Here is a 26,902-nt window from a genome sequence, read left to right as displayed (position 1 = left end):
GAAAAAGAATATTGAATATTATGAGACTTTTTTTTCTAACAAATGCATGTATACGTAGTAGCAATTCTGCAGCTGGTTTTCGTGTTTCCATGGAAACAATCTGATAAAGAGAAACTGGCTGTCTGGTTCTCATGTCTTCATGGAAACAGTCTGGTGGAAGGGGATTGGCTGTGGGGAAAAAGAAAAGAGAAATTGGCTAGGATAGAATGTTCTCTGAAAGCGATTGGGTTTTCCCAGGTGGGAGAGCTTTAAAGAAAAGACAAACCCAGTTAAACTTGAAGTAAGGTTTTCTTAGGGGGGTTTAATGCAATGGGGATACTGATATAATATAAACAGGTGTTTTTTCTCCCTTCTTTCTTTTTCTTTGTTCAGTTTTAAGAAATGTAGGCACTGCAGTGTAAAAAATAAAGGGGGGGTCTGGTTAAAAGAGTATGACAAAAGAAGAATCAGTGTGCTTTTTCCCATGCTTGCATAGGGAAATGACAGGGTTAAGACCCTAGGTGTTATCCAGTAACAAGTTTATTACAAAGCATGTAAATGAAAAAGAATATTGAATATTATAAGTCTTTTTCTGGTAAACGAGTTAACCTTAACAGTTTTGTGTCTGGTTTGCATGTCACTAGAAGACAATTTGATAAAGAGAAGTTGCTTGGAGAAAATGTTTACTGAAACCATTCAAGTGTTTTCTTAGCTGGGAGAGTTATAAAGATAGACAAAATCAAATAGTACTAATAGCACAGTATGTACCATGCATCTTAGCATGACTAATTTTTCTTTTTGGTTAACTCTAGCCTGTCTGTGTGGCTATCAGTTGTTCTTATTAGGAAGCAAAAACATCAATATTTGAAGATGTACATAGTTTTGTGTCTTATTAAGTTGATAGGTTTAGCAGGAGGAATGGCGGGGTTGTTTGTTCTGCTTGAGGGCTTTCAAAAAAAATGTATGTAAGATGTAGCATAGGCTCACATGTGTATGACAAGAAACAACTGTATAAAAGACCAACCTGCTGAACAGTACATGCATGTAATAGTTGGAACTAGACATTTAACAAAAAAGCAGTTATACATAAAGGTGGTAATAATAACTATATAAGAAAGTTATGCTTTCTGTAATTTATTTCACTTTGAATGCTCTTACAGATAAATATAAAAAAGAGAGAGTAGTGAACTATATTAAAAATGTAGAGTGGAAATAGTTATGCTACACAGGAGACATCTGGAAAGAACTGAACATGTGAATTTGATAAAGGTTTTCAGGATGGTTATTTAGCAGAATATCTGGGGCAAAGGAAAAGAGTATTTCCATTACTTGCAAGAGGAGCTCTAATAGTGATAGAAGAGGGGGAAAAGATATTAATGGAAGATATATAGTATTAAGGGAGTATTGGCAAGGGAGGAGTATTACACTGGCATGCATTTACATTCCACCTAAAACTGCTATAATGGAGCTTAAGAAAATTCTGGGAGAAATAATCAACTTTCAGCAAGGAATATTACTTATAGGTGGAGACTGGAATTTGGTTTGCAACAGTGTAGGTTTGTCTGGGGAGGGCCTAGAAGGGAAAATATAACAAAGGAGAGTAGATTTTTGACAGAATTTATGAAAATGTTTGGCATGGAAGATGTGCATTCAGTACTAGGCATTCTGAGTGAATTTACATATTATTCTCCAAGATACAAAAACTGGGCTAGGCTAGATAGAATTTATATTTCCCAGGAACATGTGCATTTAATTGAAGGTCTTGAAATGCACCCAATAACTATTTCAGATTATGCACCAATAATAACTAATATAAAAACAAAAGTAATGAAATAAAAATGACACTGGCGCTTTCCCACCATCGGTTGAAAAGAGAGGTATTTAAGGAATGGGTTTTGGAATTAATTCAGGAACTACTGGAGAAGATAAAAATTTCTTCTGAAAATATAGCTAGGGAGTGGCATAAAATTAAAGTGGAGTTTGAAACTAGGGTGGAAATAAAGGAAAGGGAGGTTTGGTTAAGTAACAAGAATTATTTAGATGGACTGACAAATGTTATAATATTGCAAGAGGGGGGGGAGTCTCTCAGAACAAGAAAAGGAGCAACTTCAGAGTGTTAAAACAGAAAATAAGGGATTACCTCGATAACATGCATGAGTTTGGAAAGATTGCTGTTAAGTAACTGTTTTTTGATAATCATTCTAGATCACAAAAACACTTTTAGTAGAACAACTCAGGCAAAAAGAAGTGGAAGGGGCTGTCACCAAGCTTAGGGAGCCTGTAACAAGGAAGATAACAAGAGATCCTGTAGAAGTATTAGAAATACTTCGGAAATTTTATAAAAATTTGTATAAAGCAGAGAAATATGAAAATCAAGAAAAGGTACAAATGGACATGATTATGGAAGAATTAAATGTGCCAAGGTTAGAGGTAGATGAGGCTCAGTTGCTATCAGGTAGGAAAGGAAGAGATGAGATAGAAATGGCTATGTATGTACAGGAAAGTCTCCAGGAATAGATGGTTTTCCTCTGAAAGTTTGGAAGCTAGGAGGAAAAAACTGATAAAGATCTGGGAGGTTTTGTTTAACAGTATTTTAAGAGCAGGAAAAGTACCAGCATCCTAGAAGAAAAAGGTGATAACGGTAATACCTAAAGAGGATACAGATCCATTGGTTCCAGCTTCATACAGGCCCATTTCAATACTAAACCATGATTATAAAATGTTTGCTTTGAATGTCTAAAAGAATGACAAAATTGATACCAAAATTGATAGATACGGGTCAGTGTGGTTTTTGTGGAGGGGAGGCAAACATTTGACAATATTAACAGAACATTGATGATCCAGAGGGAAGCAGTGTGTAAGAAAATACCAGTGTTATTGGTGGGTCTTGATGCAGAGAAAGTATTTGACAGAGTAGACTGGGACTTCATGAGCAGGGCAGTGGAAGCATTTGCTTTCCCTGATACAATTATAAGGTTGATTAGGAGTATATATATATATATATATATATATATATATATATATATATATATATATATATATATAAAATATATATATATATTTCAGTTTCCCCTTTTTTGTTTGTATTATATTTAGAACCATTGGCAAAGAAAATGAGGGATTCAGAAATTCAAGGATACAGTTGGTATGGTAATCAGGAAAAGTTGGCTCTATTTGCAGATGATATTGTTTTATACATGACAAAACCAAAAAGGGACATTAACAGTGTTGTGGAATATTTTAAGACAGTTTCAAATCTTCTCAGGTTCAGGTACAAAATTAATGAAATTAAAACAAAAGCAATAGTAGTAAACTATGTACCCACACACGAATTGGTCCAACAATATCCATATTTATGGGACATGATAAAATGAAGTATTTAGGAGTATGGATTAGAAATGACTGTGTTGTGGCAGCTAAGGATATGTGGGAAGAGACTAAACAGAAGATAATACAAAAATCGAGAAACTGGAAGCTTTGTTATATGGATACTAAGATACAAGCAGTTAAAATGTTTTTATTCCCTTTAGTCTTATGGACAGGTCAGGCATATTTTTATCAACCAGAGGAGAAGCTGTGGATAGCAGTTAAATAAAGAGTTGAAGGATTTTATCTGGGAAGTGAAGACAATAAGGGTCAAGTGGTATAAGCTCATTCTTCCATTAGAACAAGGCGGACTAGGATTGCCCAATTTGAGGGGGGTATTTTAGAGCAACACAGTTAAGGATCTTGTACATAGCACAAGCAGAAAACTATAATACAAAGTCCAAAGGAATGATGATGATACAGGGGGAAGCTCAATAAGTAAGGAGAGCTTGGGATTTTGGATGCAAACTCTTAAGGAGAACAACAAAAACCATACAGAGTATTATATTCATAAAATAGCAGGGAGTATTCTAAGAACTAAACCAGCACGAGAATGGAGAAAATAGATTCTGCCGGTAGGGATGACAGTGGTTAGGGATACAGATAATAGGAAAGAGGGGACTGGAATTTATTGGAGAAAAGTGGCAAAGGAACCAAGGTATTGGGAGCAAATAACTAGAAAGGGAAAGGTAATAGAATGGGAAGATGCCAAGAATTTATTTGGTCTGCAGGTTAGACATTGCCTTCCCTATCAAGGATTGATATCAGAGTATAGGCAAAGAGAAAGAAATAGGGGGCTCTTAAATGAAAGACCAGCACTGGTAGAGTTTTTAATAGAATCTAGAAATGAAGCTGCCATTAAAAAAGGAACAGTTACAGCATATACAGTATTGCATGATAACTATAAGAATCAGATGATCTTAGAAAGGATTGGGAAGAGAGATTGGAATAGCAGTTCACAAATAGACAATGGGGGGATATATGTGTATCTCCCAAATATGCAACAAAGTATAGAAGATTTAGGATCTTTGCCTGGAAGTGTTTGCATAGGTATTTTTATAACCCAAGTACACTCCAAAGAATTTTTCCTCAGGTGGATAGCAAATGTTGGAGGTGTGACAGGCAGGGGGGGACATATTTTTTGGGAGTTTAGTGAGCTGGGAGTCTTTAGGGATTCCCTGCGGACTGCTGTGTCGGAAATGCTAGATGACAGGATTGGATTGACTGGGGAGATCATTTTTTTCAGCTGTGATGCAGAATCAGAATTGCCTAGACATAGTAAAGCCTTGCTGAGTCAAATTATGGTTGCTGCCAAAAAAGCAATTACTAAAAAATGGAAATCAAAGTCTAGACCAACTTTACTAGAAGTAGTGACTATAGTAACAGAGCTAAAACAAATGGAACTGGGATCTTTATAAAAGTGAAGGAGCAAACTACATAGGAAAAAATGGGAAATGTGGGAACAATATATACAGAGATGGAATGAGGTTTAAGTGGTAGGATTTGAATGTGCCATATTGATGCTTAACTGACAATTAATGTTTGTAAGATTGCCTGTGTCATACATGATAATCGGATAAAAATGTATATTGGAAAAAAGAACCTTGCTGCTAGAAAATATTACTTGGCCTAATGGATGATATTTCTGGTTGGTACCATAAAATATACAAGACTGTATAAAAGCTGAAGCCACTTTGGTTCTTTAGTGTCTTCATGAGTTGCTAAAATCCAGCCTCTGACATTAAAATCCTCTGTTAAGATTCATCTTTCTGCCATTTCTGCCTGTCTGCCCTAGGACCCCTTTCATCCTTATCCCAGGTAAAACCATTTCTGAAAGAGTTACTTCACATTGGTCCAACTAGAAAACATGTGACTTCTGTTTGTGCTGTTAATTTTGTACTAGAAAAACTTAACACGTTTTCCTTTTGAACTAGTTCGTTAGGCTGATTTAAAGTTCTTGACATGGAAAGTAGTGCTACTGCTCTGACTTTGGCTAGGAGAGAATCTGGGTTGCAAGCTCTTATGGTACTTCAAACTTATTTCACTTTTCATAAGTCTAGGGTATCCTTGAGAGAGAAAAAAACTCCTTCATGCCTTAGATGGTATCAGAATTCTCTATGTTCATCTCCCTGTATTCTTTCATGAACCAAAAATAAGGGAGAGAGAATCCCTTATAGTCTCAATGTCCACACAGACAACTCAGATATGATATTGACAGGACAATGGACTTTAGAACTTCCAACCAACTGTTCATTTAATCTTAAGGTAAGAAAATAGGGACAACCAATTTCAAAACAGACCATTTTTAAATGGTTATGCCATGCAATGCGGTTGTATTATTCTTACCACAGGAAAACTTTCAATGATAGAGCTCAGTCTACTAGGGCTTTGGCAACTTCTAGAGCTTTTTGGAAAGGGGTAGACTGTAGAAGTATTCTAGAAGTGGCAGTTTGGTCATCTGTTCACACCTTCAGTAAACCTTACAAGATTGAATCCTTCTCTAGATGTATAGCCATTTTTGCTAGGACTATTATGTAGGCTCCTGGAATCTGATCCTTCTTTTTCCCAACTATCTACCTGTCTAAGCTTTTGTAGTTGTCCCATATAGCTTAGTCTACTGCTATGGTGATCTAGTGATAAACATAGTACAGTTCTTTAAGTAAGCTTACCGTAACAGTAGATGTACGAATAGATCACTGTTGCAGTATTAACACCCTCTCTTCTGTCACCTTTATTTGTTCTTCCTTTGTGGGTTATCTGCCAGGGTGGAGTTCCCATTATACCTGCCTTTTTCCTTTCCTAGCACATGACTACTTACATTTGGGCCCTAGCCTTCCTTTCCTGAGAGGCACAAAAGCTCTGAATTTTGGCACCTGTATATCTTTCTTTGTACTGGCACACTGTTGTGCCTATTCAGACTTACAAGTGCGTGGAAAGCACCCAAAAGCTTTGGATACTGGCCGAATAGCCAGTCCTTGCCAGGATACATCCTGTATAGTTTATGCTACTGCAAGAGTGATCTTTTTGAACATCTGCTGTTATAGTAAGTTTTCTTACACAACTGTACTATGTTCTTTTTATAGAAATTTTGCCTCACTGTAAATTCTATTCTGACTATATGCTGCTCATTAGTTTTGCGGAAACCTATATTCCTTGTCCAGAGCTGCATATCACATATGTGAGTATTGTTTCTTTCACTGATGTACCTGTTCAACTTACCCATTTTTTTACCTGACTATAGTACTGTATTTAATGATTCTGTGTTAGTTTTTTACCCTTAGATGAGTCAAGATACAGTTCCCATCTTTCTTCCTGCAGCTTTTGAACGTTATAACTTCCATTCATTCATGTGAATGTCACTTTAAGTTCTTAATCCTAAGCATCTTGCGCACTATGCAGTGATTACTTACAATGACTGCATAAAAGGAAGTTAAATAGATCAGATGAATTGTGAACATCTTGCACAGGGTAAAACTCATTAACTGATAGATATTTTTGTCTGTTTTTCAGTATACAACAGGCTGAAATGGGAGCGGCAATGGATGCACTTGAAAAATGTAAGTACTTTCTACATCTGCTGATTTGTGTTCATCATATAGTATGTTCCATTCAAATCAGTTAGTCTCTCTGCAGTTTTTTTGTGGCCATAATAATATGTCTTCTGCTTGGGAAAGGTTTGTTGTTGGTTTCTAATGTTACATCTAATCATAATTTAGTGCATCTGAAACTCTGAATTTCAAATTAATTTAGCATGTATATTTTGTATGTAGCATCTGTTCCCAGATGTATTACACCTTTACAAAAGACATGCAGTTAGAATAGCAGGTGGTGGTGCAACAGAATAAAAACACTAATTATCATTCTGTTGAAATGCCTTTATTGTTTTATTTGCACAGACTTCTTTGGCGGTCTTTTCTCATTTTTACCGGTGTATCCTATGTAGAACAAAGTGGGATGATCTGTTGATCTTCTTCATAATCACTGTTGCAGTATTCTTTAGTCCTGAAATATCCTGCCGAGGACAGACAAAATTCTGGCCAACATAACAAAGCTTTTACACCTTCCAGACGTATGTCCTATGTGCAACGCGTGAAGTACATATGTGACAAACAAGCACATTATCCTTAGAACTTCTTTGCTGCCAGTCCAAATATTACCTTTGAATTCGATATGCAAGCCATTCAGCAAGTTGGATTAACTAACAAACTTTCTAAAAATAATTGTCCAGTTGGGGTCTTTTCCTTTTTCTTCTTCTTACTTTTACTTTAGTTTACATGTCATCCAGGAAGGGAAAATATGAATGTGGGAGGCAAATATAGACTTAAGAAGTGCCTTTTTTGTTTTAGTGCTACACACAACCATACTCAGTGTGAGATTTGTCCCCAAGACACTCCTTATTTGTCTGTCATCTCTTTACATTTATTTGGAGAACCAGTGATTAAAGTTTTTGACTCAGGGTACCATAGCTGAATCCGCTCACCCCAACATTCAACCACCATTTAAGAAGAAAACCAGAAAGATGCGTACTGACCCTGCTGCACTCCAATTTCCACCAGATGTCTCCATCTTTTTGGATGAAGGACCCGGTAACACTCCAGTGCTAGTGTCAGTGTTCTCTGCCTTGACATAGTTGGAGGCCAAAATGGAGTTGTCTACCTGCATATCTGCTGAGGCTGTGCCTATATCTGGTGTAGATGTGGAAGGGGGTCCATAGCTGATATGAGAGGGACCCAGGGGGATTCCACAGATACTTGTTAGGGAAGAGGTGCCTGGTACCCTCATTGAATCTAGGCAGGGGTCTGAACCTCCTAGATTTGGTAAAACTGATGTCCCTTTAAAAAAGAAACAGAAGACTAAGCATGTGGCTCCTGTGGGTAACTGCAGGATTTTACTCGGGCTTTTCAACACTTTTTGGCTCTAAAGCCCCCTTCAGGATTACCTGTTCTTGCTGTCCTAAGCACTCTGATCCCTCTGATGAAGAGTTGGACTCAGGAAAGGAGTCATTGGCTTACTGCTCTCAGATCCACTCTCCTCTTGCCCTGGAGTCAGAAGAAGAGGCTTCCCTTTCTCCTTACTTCTGTATGGAGGAATTGTCTTTTGGGATATGGTGGTTCGTATGATGGAATATTTTAAGTGGACTGTTCTCATGTTTGTGACATTCAAAGTATTATGAACTCTTGCAAATAGATTTTTTTCTCGGCCTTTTGCAGTCCCTCCAGTGCTGAATGTCCTTTTGGATACTTTCACTCCAGCTTCTCAGGCTCACAATTCTCATCTTCCTGCCCCAAGAAGCCAGACAGGCTCTGTAAAGTTTCTCAAGCTTAGAATTTTTTGTATTAAACGCCCTTCCTCTGATCCTGCTGTTATTTCTGTGGCCACTGAGAAGCCATCCAAGTCACTATCCTCTTCTACACTTTTGCTTTCTGATAAGAACACCTATTCCATGGACATGTATGAAGAAAAGTGTATAATTCTGGTGTCTTACCTTTTAATACTGTTAATTACCAGACTATTATGACTAGGTATGTCGTAGCTCATCTCACTAAACTTGGGTGCATTCTGGGTAATGTGGCTGATTCTGAGGGTAAGACTTCTGCCATTTTCCTTTTGAGCTCTGCTTCTCAGGTGGCTCATCATTCCATTAAATGCAGTTATGCTGCTGCTGATGCTTCTTCTAGGGGCACAGGATCTGGGTCTGTTATTAGCAGGTATTCTTGGTTCCACCTCTGGGCTCTGCCTGAAGACATCAAGGCCAAAAATTAGACTCCCCCTAGACAACCAGAATCTCTTTGGCACTACTGCTACTAAATTGTTTAAGACTCTTCAGGATAAGGGTGAAGTTATGCAGGATCTGAAATGATTTTTATCTCTGTGTTTCTAAGTTTCACAGAAATTATCCATTTAAGCTTTCCTTTGTCCATAGGCAGCCTAGACAGCCTTCTAATGGCAAGAGGGCTTCTATGAGTTTTTTTTTTCAGACAACTCTTCTTATGGCTGTAAGGGTCAAAAGCTTCCTTTTACTAGCAAATCTTCTTCTATTTGAAATGAAGCCATGCCTACCCGTTGCCCAGATTCCTCTGTCCCTTAGGTTGATTCCTTCTTTTCCTGTTTGGCAAGAGATAACCACACTTGATTGAGTGCTTCCCATTTTCCAGAATGGTTATTTTATGGTCTGGAAGTCCCTTCCTCCATTCTCAGGCCTTCTTCTACCTCCTGCTTCTCAGCTCCCATGTTTTCCTTTGGTTCATCAGGATGTGGTGGCGCAGAGAATCATCCTGCCTGTCCCCATTTCTCAGCAGGGAACAGGTTTTTATACCAGGATGTTTCTGGTTCCCAGGAAGGAAGGGATCATGGAGGCCCATTCTAGACATGTCCTTTCTCCACACCCCTCTCATTGTTCCCTCTTTCAGGATGTCTCTTCAAAGACTGTGTCCTCTGTTGCTTCCTCAAGCTTTTCTGGTATCCCTGGATTTAAAAGGTGCTTACCTCCACATTCCTCTTTACCCTCTCTTCAGGAAGTTTTTGTTTCTCTGTTTCTTCTTGTAATTATCAATCTGAAGTAGTTTACTTCATTTGGTCTTCAACCTGTGAGGTTACGAATCCATATCGTATCCGAGCCAGCAACTTTTGCTAGCATCAGCTCTGAGCTCCAAACTCCTCCCCTTACCCATAATACACCTCCACTGCCTTCCATCCCCAGATCTCATTTGCCGTGATTTGCTTCACATTGTGTCTTCTGAGCTCCAACTAGCAGTGGGTTTAAAACTTTCTGCTAGTAGTTAAATTTTCTAATTTTCTTCAGATTAATGTTAGTATAGGTCTCCTATCTCCTCCCCTCGCTTGGTTCGTAAAGTGTTAGTGGTTTTTAGGTAGTTAGAGTAGTTTGATCTGTGGTGTAGGTAGTAGCTCCCCCCCCCCAGTGTTCTCTGCAGCGAGTGCAGTGAGTGGGTGTGTGTGTTTGTTATTTAGAAAGATCTTGCCTGTTTTTTTCTTTTTCTAAGGCTATCTTTCTGTTATTTAGGATGGCTGAAAAGCTTGTTTTCAAGCGCTACACAGAGTGTGGATATAAGCTCTCCCCAGTGGATGGCCACGCTCTGTATGTTTTGTGCTTGGGTGTGGCCCACCTGAGTGTGGAGTGTAGTATTTGTGCGGGCTTCAACCCCCATGCCCTAAAGAATAGGAAGGCCAAGTTGTCCCTCAAAGGTCTTCTTCCTTCTTTCGACACTCTTTCCTCTTCTTTGGCTTCAGTCACAGTGGCTGCTGTGGCTGCCTCTCCCTCCTCTCTCTTCTCCTCCCTCCCAGGCTGAGACTCAACCTCCTGTACCAAAGACTGTGGTAGCGGAGCAGAAGAGAGGTAGAGAAAGGGAGAGAGAGAGTCTAAGATGAGGAAAAAGAGGAAGAGGTCCCCAGATCTCGCTTCTCCAAGTAAGACTCCACAGACCCATGACTCTCCTCGGCTCCAATCTCCGAGGTTCTCCCCGGAGCCGGAGGGGACACGTCCAGCCTCTCGGGCCTCCGTGCCCCGACCCACCAGGTCGGAGTCCGTGGCCTCGTCACGGTCAATGCGCTCCTTGTCGGATATGGGTCTGGATAAGATGATGAGGCTCTTTATCCATACACAGATCCAGATGGGGGTCTTGCTAGCTCCCCTCCCTCTGGAGGGGGAAGCTCACTTCCTTTCTTTCTACCCATTTCTCCTTCTCTGATCCAACCTTCGGCTTCGGAATACTCGGATCCAAGGTCGGCTTGGTCAGGGGGTCGGTGCCAACAGTACCTGCTTCCTCGACGCCGACAGCTGCCTGGAGCATTTCAGATGTGACCAGGTCGGATCCAAGCTGCTCTCAGAGCCGGAGCTTGGGTGTCAGATCCATGGGAGTGGAACCTTTTTCATTGGCTCTGACTTTGTCGGGCCAGGTTCCCTCCCTCAGAGCTCCGTCCACCTCAGGCCCAGCTCCGATTCTCACATCGGACCCCCGGGGAGACTGACCAACCTTATTGGTTTCTCAGGAGGTTCGCTCTCCTTCGGGGTTCAATGTGGTAGAAAAGGTTCTGTCTGTCAGATTGAGACCCCTGACCGCCCCCTCGGGTCTGTCTACTGTCCTCATTGTCTTACCAGAGGGACAGCCCATGCTCAAAGAGCCCCAGACAGTTTCCCCAGAGGAACAAATGCCTTGTGAGCGCCTCCCGGAGAGCCCCACTGGAGATGTGCCTCGCAAACATACGTGCAAGAGGAGGCACTTGGACTCCCCCGAGTCCCTCACTGAGGACACGGATTTAGTTGATGGAGAGGGTTCCCCAAGGTCACCTCCCGAGGATGTCTCCTTTGGAGACATCATTGAGATCCTGCACCAGCTGGGAGGTTGGTCTGCCCCCAAACCTTCTTCTGATGAGTCTGTGTTCCTGGAGGCTTTCGACAGCCTTTCTACTTCCTGGGTGTCCCCTCCTGCGGATCCTTTGGTGGATTTGGTCACCTCACTGGCATGAAAGGAACTGGACACCATGGAGCCTATCCCAATGTGACCCGATAAAATACTAAGCCCCCCCCATTGATAGGCCATTTTGGAATAAGGGTTCCCCCATGGATGCCATGGTGGTAGCAGCAGCCACTAAGAAGGAACTTGCCCAGGAGAGTTCCTCGGTCCATCCTACTGACAGAGAGTCACGGATGATGGACTACTTAGGGAAGTGGATGTATGCTTCAGCTACCTTTTCGATCAGGGTGCTGAATTATTTGGCCCATGTCACTAGACTCCAACGCGACCTAGTAAAGGAGCTGGAGGAGTCTCCCCCCAAGTCCATGTCGCAGGAGGACAAGGCTTCGTTCTCTGCAAGGATGGCCACTTTAAAAGTGGTATCTAACACGTCCGTGCGACTCCTCTCCCATACTACAGAAGGAGCGGCTAGCGTGGTTGGGTCCGGCATGTCCATGAGGCGTAACGCCTGGCTCAGGTTATGTCAATTCTCCGAACCCTTCAAGGCGTCGTTTGTCAATGCTCCTTATGACAGCTGTAGTGTCTTTGGTAAGACCGTCAAGGAGACATTAGTCCAGAATGAGAAGGACGGGAAGACACTGTCGTCAGGATCCGCTTCTCTAACCCTCAAAGGTCTTTTTCTCGGAACCAGAGAGGGCAAAAGAAGATGTGGTTCCAGAAGTCTCAGTATTACCGGGACACTCAGGGCCCTTCTTCCCTCAGAGGCAGAGGGGGACAGAATGGATGCCGGCCCAGAGGCAGAGGGGGTCCGCGGAACTGTGGGTTTTGAGAACCATTCTCGGACAGACCCGGGAAGCAACCCTGAGGGGTTGCCCGACTGCTTTACTCTGGAGGCAGTCGGGGGACAATTCTCCTTGCACTCAGCGGCATGGGAGTCCATAACAATTGACAGCTGGGTGCTTCAAATCATAGCCAGAGGGTACTCTATCCCCTTCGTTGATTCCCCCATATCTCCCAGACATCTCCCGGATGTACCACCCACACAAAGGGAGGCAGCAGCACAGGAAATTTCCAAGCTGCTAGTAAAACGAGCCATCGAAATCGTCCCCCAAGATCAGTCCGGATCGGGCTTCTACTCCAGGTTCTTTTTGGTGCCAAAGAAAACAGGGGACTTAAGGCCCATTCTGGAGCTCTCTACCCTGAACCTGTCAGTTGCCAAAGAGAAGTTCCAGATGGTCACGTAACAGTCCATCATGCTGTACCTGCAAGAGAACGTCTGGATGTGCTCGTTAGACCTCCATGATGCTTACTATCACATAAAAATGCACAAAAGCTCCAGGAGGTTCCTTTGCTTCTGGCTAGGAGTCAGTCATTACCAATTTCGAGCCCTACCCTTTGGTTTCACTTCAGCCACCAGGGTGTTTACCAAAGTGATGGCTGTCGTAGCGGCTGATCTGAGGCTTCAGGGGATTCAGGTCTATCTGTACCTGGACGATTGGCTCCTCACTGCTCCCACCAGGCTTCTACTTTCCCAAACCAGGGATTATTTCCTGACACTTGCACTGCGTTTGGGGATCACAATCAACACATCCAAATCTCTCCTAGATCCTGTACAGGTGAGAGACTACATTGGTGTCAGGATAGATACTCTTCAGTGCAGAATATTCCTGACCTCGGAAAGAGTTTAAAACCTCAGGATGCATGTCTCCCTGATCTACCTTTCTCATCTTCCAATGGCGGAATCGGTGTTGAGGGCCCCAGGCTCGATGGCGACGACCATAACTCTTCTCCCATGTGCCCGGTTACACATGAGGATTCTATAGTGGACTCTTAATGGTTCAATTTTCTCTGTTGGAACTGCCATTGACTTATCCTATTCAACTCAGTCGAGTGTGTTGGTCATCCCTCATATGGTGGATGAGCTCTCCAGACATTTTGGAGGGATGACCCCTTTTTCCAGCCCCAGCCCAAACCACAGTGACCACGGCTGCCTCCCAGCTTGGGTAGGGGGGCATTGTTTGGGCAGGACAGTCCAAGGTCTGTGGTCCCCCCTTGAGACCAGCTTGCATGTAAATGTCCTAGAGATGAGGGCGATCCTTCTAGCGTTGCAGGCCCTTCATGCCTTTCTTCCTCTGGGGACTATTGATATTCAGTCAGACAACATGTCAGTGGGTGTGGTATACCAACAAACAGGGAGGGACCAGATCTTACCCCGTTTGTCGCAAGGCCATGAGAGTGTGGGAATGGGCAATCTCCACTGGTTGCTTTCTCATCACAACGCACATTCTGGGACGGTCCAACATTCTAGGGGACAGGCTAAGTTGGACCATTCTGATGCCTTACGAGTGGTCTCTGAATTTGTCAGTAGTGGAACAGATCTTCAGCGAGTGGGGTCATCCTTGCTGCGATCTTTTTGCATCTCCTTCCAACTCGAAGTGCAGCAAGTTTTTCGCTCTGAACCCCCTGCCGGGGAAATCCCCCAGAGACGCTGTAGTTCATGCTTGGACTCCCGGTCTTCTGTATGCTTACCCGTCTGTACCTCTCATTCTGAGGTTTCTGCAGAAAGCTTGTCGACTGGGGAGCAAAGTGATCCTTATTGCCCGATTCTGGCCTCGCCAGTTATGTTTTCCCTTCCTTTGGTCTCACCTTCTGGCTCCACCTTGGATCCTAAATCCCATTCAGGATTTAATTTCACACCTTTCGGGGGTGCCTCATCCGAGTCTGGACAGCCTGAAGCTCATGGCTTGGCTGCTGCAGTTCCCGTGATTGCTAGGACTCCTGGACTATCCTCCTCAGTTAAATCTATTTTCGTAGCTGCTCATAAATCTTTGAACAGGAAGGTTTATTGCAGCAAATGGAAACATTTTTCTTTCTGGGCCTCTCAAAGGAGTTTAGACCCTTTCACGGCTCGTATTTCCACCATTCTTGATTTTCTAGCTGATATTTTCCAGCACGGAGCTAGTTCTTCTACTGTTAAATTTCATTTGGCTGCCATTTCTCATTTTCATGTGGGCAAAAATTCTGCCTCCTTAGCCTCTTCCAGACTGTGTAAAGCCTTTATCAAAGGCACCTTTTTGTTACGCCCCCCGGTCAAAGATCCTTTTCCCCATGGGACCTTACTATGGTTATTCAAGCTTTGGTTGCTCAGCCTTTTGAGCCTGTCGCAACTGCAGATCTGAAATTTGTATCTTGGAAAACAGCTTTTCTGGTGGCTATTACCTCTGCAAGAAGGGTTTCAGAATTACAGGCCTTGTCCATCAAAATTCCATACATGATTTTTCACAAAGACAGTGTTTCCCTTCGAACCAGTCCATCCTTTCTTCCTAGGGTGGCATCACCAGTTAATATCAATCAGACTATCAATTTGCCTGTGTTTTTTTCTAATTTTACGAACAAGATGCCTCTCAAAGGAGTTTAGACCCTTTCACAAACTCCACATGTTGGAAGTTCATAGACAGTTATGATTCTGTTTACACATGACAAAACATTTCTGTTAATCTGATCAGTTGTTAGGTTTCCCCAAAAAAGTTTATATAAGGAAACAATCTCCAAGGTCACTATAGCTAGATGGATTTCTTCATGCATCCTGCAGGTCTATAAGGACAGAGGCATGTCTCCTCCAGGTCAGGTAAAATCTCATTCCACTAGGTCCATGGCTACGTCTGCGGCCTTTTGGTCTGGAGTGTCTTTGGATGATATTTGTTCTGCAGATACTTGGTCCTCATTTCATACATTTATTTCTCATTACAAATTGGATTTGACTTCCAGAAGGAGAGCATCCTTTGGTTCTGCAGTGCTCCGGAATATCCTTCCATGAGGGCCTCCCAGGAGTTTAGTAGCTGGGGACTCTGTCCCACAGGTTGAAGATGAAATGAAGTAAACTACTTCAGATAAAGAAGTTATTTACTCACCATAACGTTCCATCTGAGTAATTGTACTTCATTTGTCTTCAACCGTCCCTCCCTCCTTCCCCTGGACCTTGACGCATGATCAGCCTACGGGCTGCAGTATAGGTCACAAGTAAATCTATCAGGTCGGGCTCTCAGTATAAGTTCAGCAAACTCGATCTGGGGATGGAAGGCAGTGGAGGTGTATTATGGGTAAGGGGAGAAGTTTGTAGCTCGGAGCTGATGCTAGCAAAAGTTGCCGGCTCGAATCCGATATGGATCCATAACCCCACAGGTTGAAGACAAATAAAGTACAACTACTCACATGGAACGTTATGGTGAGTACATAACTTCTTTTTTCTTTGCTTTACTTTTTGGACTTTCTACAGCTCTGAGAGTCTTTCCTAAATACCTCACCCCTATGCTAGCCTTCCACAGATTTCAGGGAATTCAGATATTTCCCTTGGACAATATTTTGATTCAAGCCCCCTCTCAACAGCTCCTGCTTCAGGATTTTCACTTCACTATGCTTCTTCTATGCAATGTGAGGATCATCCTTAATCTTGAGAAATATGTGTTGATGTTTGCAGCTGGGAGTTTGTCAGTATGGTTTGTGATGTAAAACGCTTGCAACTAGGATTGTGTCGGTGTGGTTTGTTTTCATTTATATAAATGTATGATTGCTTTTGTTGTAAGTGATGGTTTAATAAATGTGTTTCTTGTTTTAAAAAAAGGGTCAGGAATTGAATAATTTATGTAACGTTGCTTAGGCTATATGATATATAGCAATATATGTGAGACATAATGTTTGTTAATTTTAACTTGTTAATATAGTTTGATTACTTTTATATAAATGTAAATGTGCCTATGTCACAAGTGATAATTCAATAAAGTTGCTTAAGAAATATGTGTTGAGTCCCTGTCAGGACCAAGTGTTCTTAGGATGCAGGATTCAGACCATTCCACTGATGGCATGCCTCCTGCCTCCCAAGGTCCAATCTTTGATTGCTCATTTCCAAACCCTTCAAACTGTTCCAGTTATTCCTGCAAGAGAATTTCTCCAAACTCTGGGGTGCATGTCATCCATCATTCCCATGGTCCCCTTTACCAAAAACTCCACATGAGGAAATTTCAGTGGTATCTCAAGAATATTTGGATGCAGCATTGCCTTCCTATGGAGTGTCTGGGTCCCCTCTTGCCTTGTCGTATGCTCAAACTCCACTTTTGGATTCACCAGATTTCCTTGAATCCAGGTCTGTCTTTTCAGGTTCCTGTCCATACTCGAGTGCTGTACACAGATGCTTCCAATCAGAGTTGGTAAGCCTCCTCCAGCAACCTCAAATTTCAGGGTGTTTGTTCCCATCAACAACTGGCGGAGCCTGTCAACATCAAGGAGATGAGAGCTCTAATTCTAGATGTCTAAGCTTTTCACTCCCTGTGGGTTCTGGGTCCTTTAAAGGTTTTTACAGGAAATTTCACAGTCATGGTACATCATCAAACAAGGTGGCACAAAATATTTCTTTCTTTGCCGGCAGGCTATTCAGGCTTGGGATTTTGCAGTCCACCTTCACTTGGTTCTTCAGGTGGTTTACATTCCTTCAGGGAACAGTTTTGTGACAGATTCTTTGAGCAGGTCCAGGACAAATCCTAATAAACGGATGTGCTTCACAGGGAGGACATTGTATGTTGGTGGGGTACTCTGCAAATAGAGCTTTTTGCCTCCAGTTTCACGTCTTTTTCCTTGTGTATTACAAGCGGATAAAGAACCAGGTTTGAATGCTTCAGTAAGCATTAAACCTATGTTGAAATCAAGATGAATGAAACTGTAGGTTTGATTGAAATATTCTGAGTGTGTGTATATATATATATATATATATATATATATATATATATATATTGTGTGCGTGTTTCTTTGAATTTTAGTATGCCTTTAAACAATATTTTTAGGTATTGGAAGATGTTTTAATGGTATAGTTAATTGTATATAAATTTAGTTGCTATGTTCACTTTAATAATGATCATTAATGAATGTCTGAATTGATTGGTTTGTTGGATCATGTGATAATTATAAAATAAGAGACTGCACTTAATGTATTTGAGCACTGAAGAAGGGATTTTTCCTGAAAGGTTTGTCTATTAAACATACTTTTCTGGCATTTGAGATCTGGCTGTTTGCTTTGTTGTGTATGCCTATCCCCCTCTTCCTCTACTATGAAAGGTCCTGCACAAGATCATATAGGACAGGGCCAAGATCTTGCTGTTGACTCCTTTTTGGACCAGAGCACTGGTTCCCTTTTCTTTTTCATCTGGCCAGGGGTAATCATCACAAGTTACCTCATAGGATGGATCTCCTCGCACAAGACAAGGGATCCCTCATTCACCCTCACTTGCCCACCATTAACTTGACACTTTGGGTGATAGGGTTCTGGTTCCTTTTAGACATCAATTTCCTGAGGATGTGCTTCAGATTTTGCAGGAGGCCAAAAACCCACTATAGAAAATCCTGTGTGGATAAATGGAAGAGATTTTCTATTTGGTTTCTTAAGCATGACCTGGACCCCTTTTCTGTGGGTACTCATACAGTACCTTCTTATTTGTGTGAGTTGCTGAATTCTGGCATGGCATATTCATTCATTTGCAAGCTATTTCTGCTTCTCTACCTCTGAATCCACCTCTAGCTTCTAGTTTTGAAGTTAAATAGTTTCTGCAAAGCGTCCTTCATATTCAGCCTCCAAGAAAGCTTATTCCTCCTCCTTGGTACCTTAATTTTGTTCTTAAGAAATTGACTCAGTCCCCTTTTGAACCTGCAGTTTCCTCTTCCATGCAACATTGTACTTGAAAGGCAGTGTTGCTGGTCACTCTTACTTCTGCGTATAGGGTCTGTGAACTTAGGAAGTCATGGCAGTTCCACTTTTTTTGATTTTTCACAAAGACTGGGTGTTTGTACCAGTCCTTCTTATATGCCCAAAGTCGTTAATGATTTGTCCTTGAATCAGTCCATTCATCTTCCTTCTTTTTTCCCCTCTCAACAGAATCCTAGTGAGAGGGTTCTTCACACCTTGGATTTAAATAGACAGCTCAGATATTACCAATACAAGACAAAACATATCAAGAAATCTGAGCAGCTTTTTGTTTCCATTCATGGCAGGAAATTGGTTTTGGCAATGTCTATGCAAACCATCTCCTCTTGGATTTCTAAAACCATTTCTTTTTGCTGTTCTTACCATGGCATGCAGTTTTCTTCTTCTGTTTGCTCTCATCCAACCAGGCAATCAACTCTTCTAGTGTTTTGTTCAAGGGTCTGGATATTAGTTCTATTTTGGACACTTTGACCAAACATTACAAGTTGGATGTCATTTCTAGGGCCAGGGCCATCCTTCATGGGTTTTTGGAGAGTCTTTTGTGGCTTTCTCCTCCCATACTTTCCAGTAGCTTTTGTACTCGCCCAAGAGTGAAGAATACTGCAACAGTGATAAGAAAGGACATAATACAGTTGTGTAAGATCTTCCCATAACAGTAGCTGTCCTGCTTCTCACTGTTAATAGTATTCTGTCCTGCCCTTTGTTACTTTCTCTTGCCATCCTTCTGTCTGTGGGGTCTTCCATACATCCTTTTCCTCCTCCTTTTTCGTGTATTGGATGTACAAATTAGCTGCTTTCCTCTGAGGTTGCTCTGGTTGTTCTGGGGGAATTTCAGTTCTGTTTATTAGGTGCGCATACATCACTCGTGTAACTTACACCTTGCGCATAGGACATACATCTGATGTACAGCACCTGGAAGGTGTAAAGGCTTTGGTATGCTGGCTGGACATTTGGCTATCCTCAGCAGGCTATCCCAGAATGAAGAATACTGCAACAGTGTGAAGTAGGACATCCACTGTTTTGGTAATATCTTACACAGCTGTACTTTGTACCTGTTGTAACTAATGCCATATGCATTGCCTCCATCTATACAGGATAATATTTGTATTCTGAAATGTGTAGTACTTTCGTATGACTTGTCACTGTATGGTAATGAAAGTAGACCTCACTGTAGATCATCAGGTATGACGTGCAATGGATAGTTAATCTTAAGCTTCTTATTTATTTTAACAGTTAACTTTGCTAATGAAAGAGAAGTGCAAGACCCCCCCCCCCCCCAAATTGATGTAATTTACTTAGCATTCTTCCCCCACAAATTTAGATTTTGCCTCTCATACAGTAATAGATTTTGGAGCTGTACATACTTAAAACCTTCACCTACTTATTGAAATTCAGATTGCAGTACATCCCCCTAACTAACTAGGATATCATGTAGGGACAAATCACAGTCTTAAATCGTTTAGACTTGTAAGTAGATATTTTAGGATAATGACGATCAACATCTTAACCACCTCTTTCTAAATCACCAAGATTCCACTCTCTGTAGGAGGTTAGTAATGTGACAACCCTTCTGCATGGACTCCTTCTACCACCGTACATTTGATTATCTTGTTCCTAATACTCCTCCATAAAAGAGGCTCCATTTTAAGTTTAAATGGGTATGGAGTGAGTGCCTGATTACCCAAACCTCAAAGACCTCTCGGGTGCAGCCCTCAGAAACTCCACATGTACACAAACAAGACAATTACCATCACAACACATAAAGCCACATCTCATTGTGCCTCCACTACCAAGCCCATAAGGCTAAACACTCCATGATCCAATAGTCTGGTAATAGGAGACTCCATTGTGAGGCACATTGATGTCTCTCTTACAAGGCTGGATGAGGGGAAGGTTACATTTAGTTGCCTGTCAGGGGCCAGGATTCACCAGATCACACAAGCATTCAGGTCACTTACCCTAAGTACCAGTATGGCTCAGTCATAGTACATGCGGGTGTGAATGACCTGAGATGTACCTACTTGGACTAGATGAAAAGAGACATGATTGAGCTTTCAGAGTAGTTGTCACAGGAAGGTATGAGCCCAGCATTGAGCAACATTCTGCCATCTCCAAGGATGATGCCACAGTACCAGCAGAAATTGATAGACTTTAACAATTGTCTTAGCTACTGGTGGCATTCCAAGGGGTTCAGTACTTGTCAACCTGGGAGGACATGGCTGATGGGCCATGCTGCTGTGCCAGGGATGGTCTTCACCTGTCACCTGTAGGCTTTTGGATATTATGCAAAACATTATCCACCTCTGTAGTGCCTTTTTTAGGTGTTGTCAAACAGACAAACCTTGCAGCATAACAAAAGCTACTCAGCACAAGCTAAAGGTGTTAACTCCCAATGCAAGACACCTCAACAAAACTGCACTCCCTGGAAGTTTTCCTTACCCTGGAGAATGCTGACATCTGTGCAGTTACTGGAACATGGTTTAAAGCCATGGAAAGCAGTCTGGCAGTGCATGGCTATAATGCATTTCATACATTCCAACCACTGCCTGAACATGAAAGAGCAAAAGGTGGAGATATATCTATCTACATAAAGGATAAGCACACCTCAAGGCTGATCAAACAATACAACATGCTTGAGCTACTCCATGTCCAACTAACCATGGGAAAAATCCATTACCATATTCTTGCTAGCTGCAGGACCCCCACTATGACCCAGGAAACCCATACATCATACCTAAAGTTAGTAGAATCACTCACCATTCTGCACAATACCATAAATGGTGATTTTAACTACCCCTCCATTAATTGGGAGGCAAACACAACCACTAACATGGCCCAAAGATTTCTTGACTTTGTAGATTCAAATGCCCTGAAGCAGCTAGTCTGCACTCACACTAGGGGAACAAATATCCTAGATCTGGTACTCACAAATATGGGAGAGTGCTGCACCCCTCCTAGTGTGATATCCTCACAGGTAAGATCAGATTACAAAGTGGTCTTCCTTGAAATAAAGGTAAAATTAGTCCCCCAACTAACCACAAAAACTTTAAGAACTTCTGTAAGGTAAGTTACCCCCTGTTGAGGGAGGCATAGCTAGTTTCCAAGCTCCTCCAAATCCAGAAAACGCAGAAACCTATGTAGAGGCATACATAAAGGTCCTATATGACCATATAAACAACTGCATAAAAATGGCAGTACCAGACTGAAATAAACCTAGGTCAAATGGCAAAAACAAGACATCTTAGTGGACTCCTAGGATTAATGGGCTGTATCTGTTGAGAAGCAAGAGGGAATATGCACAGTAGAGAAATAAGTCCCTCATTAGTCTAAACAAGCAAATCAGGGAACTAGTGAAGTCTCTGAAAGCAGACTTGGAGGTAAAAATAACATCCAAAGCTAAGGATAACCATAAGGCATTTATCAGTTATGTCCACAGTCTTAAGAGTAACACCCAACGATGTGCAGAATTAGTTGGAGATGGCATCATCTATACTCAGCTAGAAGACATAACAAGTCTGACAAATTCAGCTCATATTTCACCTCCCCATTATCCCTCCAGTTCTCCCCTAAAAAAATACGCTCCACCACTTCACCACCAATTATCACCAAAGAACTGGTTGCCACTGTGCTCTGTAAAGCTAAAAATATGGCTTCTGTGGGGCCTGACAGTATATCAGGTTACCTCTTAAATGTCTTAAATCAGGACTTATCAGGCCCATTAGGATCTCTATTTAACCACAGCTTCCTGGCTGGCTTTGGTTCCGATAGAGTGGAGGACTAGAGGATAGCAATAGTCATCCCTATAGCAATAGTCATCCCTATCCATAAAGGGGGATCATGTACTGATCTGGGAAATTACAGACCCATAAGTTTGACTAGTCTTGTATGTAAAGCAGTGGAAAGAGTAATCATGGATAAGTAATGATGTAGAGAGCCTCCGAACACTGGACCTGCCCCAGTTCAGCTTTGTCAAGGGCAGGTCATGCCTACTGTATCTGGTGGATTTCTTTGAGAAAGTCACTTATGGCCATGAGTGAGGGTAAACCTGTACATACTGCCTACCTCGATCTGGCCAAGGCATTTGGCACATTTCCCCACTCAGGTAGTATAAATAATCCTCACAAAACTGGGCATAAATCCCTGTGTCACCAAATGGATAGCCAGTTGGCTCGTGGACAGAACACATGGCTAAAGTGAATGAATCCAGATCCAGCAAGAGGCTAGTTACTGGTGGTGTGCCACAGGGCTTAGTATTGGAACCTCTACTGTTCGGAATATACATCTCTGAATTCGAGGCAAACATGGAAGACCTCTGGATAACAAATGTTTGTTGACAACTACAAGTTGGGGGCAATCACTGAATCCCCAATGATGTAGAGATCCTTCAGGTGGGTCTAGATCAGACAAATGATTGGTGCCAGAACCATGGTCTAAGACTAAATGCAAAAAACATGCATTATCATATGCTTTGGGTAGTCAAATACCCCTGCAAATTAAAACATCCATAGTACACCCCTTAGAGTAGACTCAGAGGTGAAAGATCTAGGTACACAGATAGTAGCCTGAACTTTGACATCCATGTAGCCACAGTGGTGAGGAAATCCTTTTATGTGGCGCAACTTCAACTTATAAATAAATGTATGGCATCCAGATCCAAGGAAATTATAGTCCTGCTATACTCAGCCCTCATTAGATAAATAATTGAGTGCAATGTGCCATTTGCATGTATTTGACTAGGCACTTAAAGCAGCTGGAGCGACCTCAGGGGTTCCTCACAAGGAAAATACAGGGTATAAACAACATGACTTGTGCAGATAGGCTAAAAACCTTATTGCTTTACTCTGTCTCATACCAACTATTAAGGGGTGACCTATGCCTGATGTACAAGGCACTCACAAATCCAGCCATGATGGAGCTGCTTCACATCCGCAAGTCAAACAGCACAAGGGTCACCCTATCTAAGGATCTAAACTTAGTCAGCGACTCAAACAAAACATGCTGAAGAGACAGAAATGTGTCTCAGAGAGTGACCCTTCTTTGGAATGGACTTCCTATTCACATTAAGCAGATTTCTTCTCTGACCCTCTTAAAACGGAATTTGGATCAATGGATGGGGAATCACAAATTCACACCTGTTGTAGTGCCTATATCCCTTGTGGACAGGGGCAGTCTGTAAGATAAGAAATGCACAGGCACATATGTATGCCATCCTCTTGCCTCTAGGGGCCATATATTGGGTAAAATCAGGTAATGTTGGCTAGGCTTGTAAGGGGCCCTTAGACATTAGCCTAGTAATCTCCTATGAACCTCTGCAGAGGACTGTGAGTCCATGCATTAGTTTTATTTTTGCCACAGGTTCAAAGTAGAGGTCTTTAATTTGTAGCACAGAGTAACCTGGGAATGCCATGCCAGACACAGTAATGAACAGAAAGGCACAGCCTATGCATTCACACGCCTTTTTATCATTAACTGATACTGGCCTTCGATCCTGATGTTCTTCGTGTTTCACTGTTGCAGTCATTACATTTGGGTTATCTGCTTGCAGTAGCCCTCAGTTGGCCTGATTAACAAAATCTTGGGTCCTGCTTCTGTTGCTGTCCCTTCTTCCATGACCTCAGGTCGTCAGGGGTATAAAACATGCAGCCGACGCCATTACATCATTCTTTCTTGCCGTGCGGTGCCCGAAGCAGAAGCAGTTTGCAAGTGCCAGTCGGCCGACCGACTCCTGAAATTTTCATTTTTGAGTTTCAGAACCAAAGTCTTCAACTAAAGCTAAGTACCCCGTTGGGGAAACTTTTTCTTGCTCCTTACCGATGTCAATAAAAGTTAATAATTGCATTACTTGTGGAAAGCAAATACTTCACAAAGACTTTCATTCATACTGTATTCCTTGACTAGGCCCTGACCACGACGTACCTTGCTGTTGGTTTTGTGCTTGCTTTAATCAGCGCACTATCCGTCATCGATATATTTTCGCTTCTAAATATTTCGGTTCTCGGTTTAATTATCCAGAAATGTCGTCGGTTAGCCATCTGACTACCGGGATTCCGAAAAAATGCAAAGATAAAGACAGAGACAGGCCACCAAGGTCCAAAGCTGCCGATGATGCTTCTCCTAAGCCAGTCACCAGTTCGCTGGGACTCAGTGAGGTGCTTTCGTAGCCCCTGATACCCACTACTTCTGACTCGCAGGCCTCTACTGAGACCCATTCAGAGTCCGGTATGCCGCAAGATGCTTCAACTGTGGACCCTGCGGATGTCTCTACATTGGGTGGGTCCGGAGCCTCTATGCCTAAAAACCAAATGATAAGAATGGCTGAAGATCTTATAACTCTAATCAGGGGAAGCCAACCTCCCCTTTCTAAGAGACCTAGGACTGAAGTTGTTTATGAATCTTCTGAACAGGATTCTGATTTTTCTGATTATCTGGATTTGCCCTTATCTACTTAGGATTCTGATGCAGAGGACTCTATTCCCTCTACTTCCCCTCCAGAGGATTTTTCTTTTGGTGAGACCTTACATACTCTAAGGGAGCATTTCCACTGGGAAAGCCAGGATTTTTCTGATTCAAAAAAGAGGCTTAGGGATTTCTTACTCCTGCCTCAGCATATGCCTTTAGCTATATCTCCTGTACTAGACATTGTTTATGATGCCTTTTCAGAATCTAGTTTGGCCCTTGATTCTTTGCCTCCTGCTCCCAGAAAACCTGACAGATATTACAGGATTTCTAATTCTCACAAGTTCCTTTTTAAAAATCCTATTGCAGATCCAGAGACTATTTCACAGAGACCCAAGGGCATTAAGGCTTCTACTTCTAAAAATCCTACCCCCTCTGATAGAGATTCCAGGGAGCTGGATAGATGGGGTAAGAAAAGTTTACATTTCTGCAACCTTAGCCATTAGGGCTTTAAACTGCCAGTTTCATATGTTAAAGTATCAACAACATGTTATTGGATTGCTTAAACAGAAAATGATGTTAATTCCTGACTGTGCTGAAAATAATTACAGGATTTAATGCATTCTGATGAACAGGTTGGAAAACATACTTTGCAATGTGGATTTGATTAATTAGATGCCTCTTACAGGGCTGCTGTTACTGGGTTTGTGCTCAGAAGGCATGCTTGGCTTAAGAAGCAAGGTTTGCCTGATCATGTTAAAGCTAAATTGTTGGATGCTCCCTTAAATCAGGACCGCCTGTTTGGCAACAAGGCTGAGGAAGTTCTTAAAAAGATGGAAGATAAAGCTAAATCTATGCAAACTGTTAAAGATTTCTTACAAGTTCAGCCTCCTAGATTTAGTAGGCACTGGCCCTCTAAAAATTGGCCCCTTCCAGCCCCTTCCAGGTCTTCTCAAGCCAAACCAAGACACAGCAGAAACTCCATGTTTCAGTCTCAAGGGACACACAAGACTAGGCATTGAGGGGTTTCCGCACCCAAACCTGGGAGCAGTAAGACCCCCCACCTATGGAAAACTGTCTCAATGACTTGCTTTTAAAACTTCCAAGCACTTCCCAACTGAATGCTCCTTTAGGCGGAAAGATTGGTCTGCAGGCCAAAAACTGGGAACTCATTATAAAGGACAAATGGGTTTTAAATGTAGTGTCCCAAGGATACAGATTTCATTTCCACATGTTACCAACACCAAGCAGGTGGCCAGATCTTCCCCCAAATCAGTGGGCAGAGGAGCAAAATCAAGAACTCTCTCTCTTAAACATGGGAGCTATTCAGTTGGTACCAGAAGAGGAAAAGGGACAAGGTTTCTATTTGAGACTTTTCCTGGTACCCAGAAAAGGCAATACATGGCGTCCTATCCTGGACCTTTCTATTCTAAACACCTTTCTGGTGATTCCAAAATTCAAAATGCTGACTCTTCACCAGCTGCTTCTTATGCTAGGCAAGGATGCATGGTTGGCAACACTAGACTTAAAAGAAGCATACCTGCACATGCCTATCAGAGAGTCTTACAGAAGATACCTACACTTCAAAGCAGGTTACATGCACTATCAGTTCTCTGCACTGCCCTTTGGCTTATCTACTGCTCCCAGGGTATTCACAAAATGCCTAGCTCCAGTCATTGCATTTTGCAGACAAAGAAATATTCAAATATACCCATACCTGGACGATTGTCTAATTCAGGCAGAAAGCAAGGACATTCTTTTGAATCATCTGGCCTTTGTTCAAAGGGTACTGACTTGTCTGGGGTTCACCATAAACGAAAAGAAATCCCACCTGGTACCCTGCTAACAAATTATATTCCTGGGAGCAAGCTTGAATACAACTTCCCAGATGGCTTTCCTCACACCAGAGAAACTGATTCATTTGACAACTTACTTCAAACAAGTGGCCACAAAAACCCAGCTGTCTGCAAGGCAAATACTG

General features: G+C 42.1%; 1 protein-coding gene across 2 annotated transcripts in view; it reads left to right on the top strand.

Moving 5' to 3' along the window:
* Nucleotides 1-26,902, top strand: part of DROSHA (drosha ribonuclease III) — a 3,547,421-nt gene that overhangs the window by 3,497,410 nt on the left and 23,109 nt on the right. For both annotated transcript variants that reach the window (XM_044065333.1, XM_044065331.1), the window contains exon 32: nucleotides 6,856-6,902. In XM_044065333.1, the coding sequence (XP_043921268.1) occupies nucleotides 6,856-6,902 (47 nt within the window). The remainder of the gene's footprint in view (nucleotides 1-6,855; nucleotides 6,903-26,902) is intronic.

This window comes from Protopterus annectens, chromosome 3.part0 (assembly GCF_019279795.1).
Source record: "Protopterus annectens isolate FY-2018-M chromosome 3.part0, PAN1.0, whole genome shotgun sequence".
Classification (NCBI taxonomy): domain Eukaryota; kingdom Metazoa; phylum Chordata; order Ceratodontiformes; family Protopteridae; genus Protopterus; species Protopterus annectens.
Note: the sequence above shows the minus strand (reverse complement) of the source record. Positions and strands in the feature narration are given on the sequence as shown.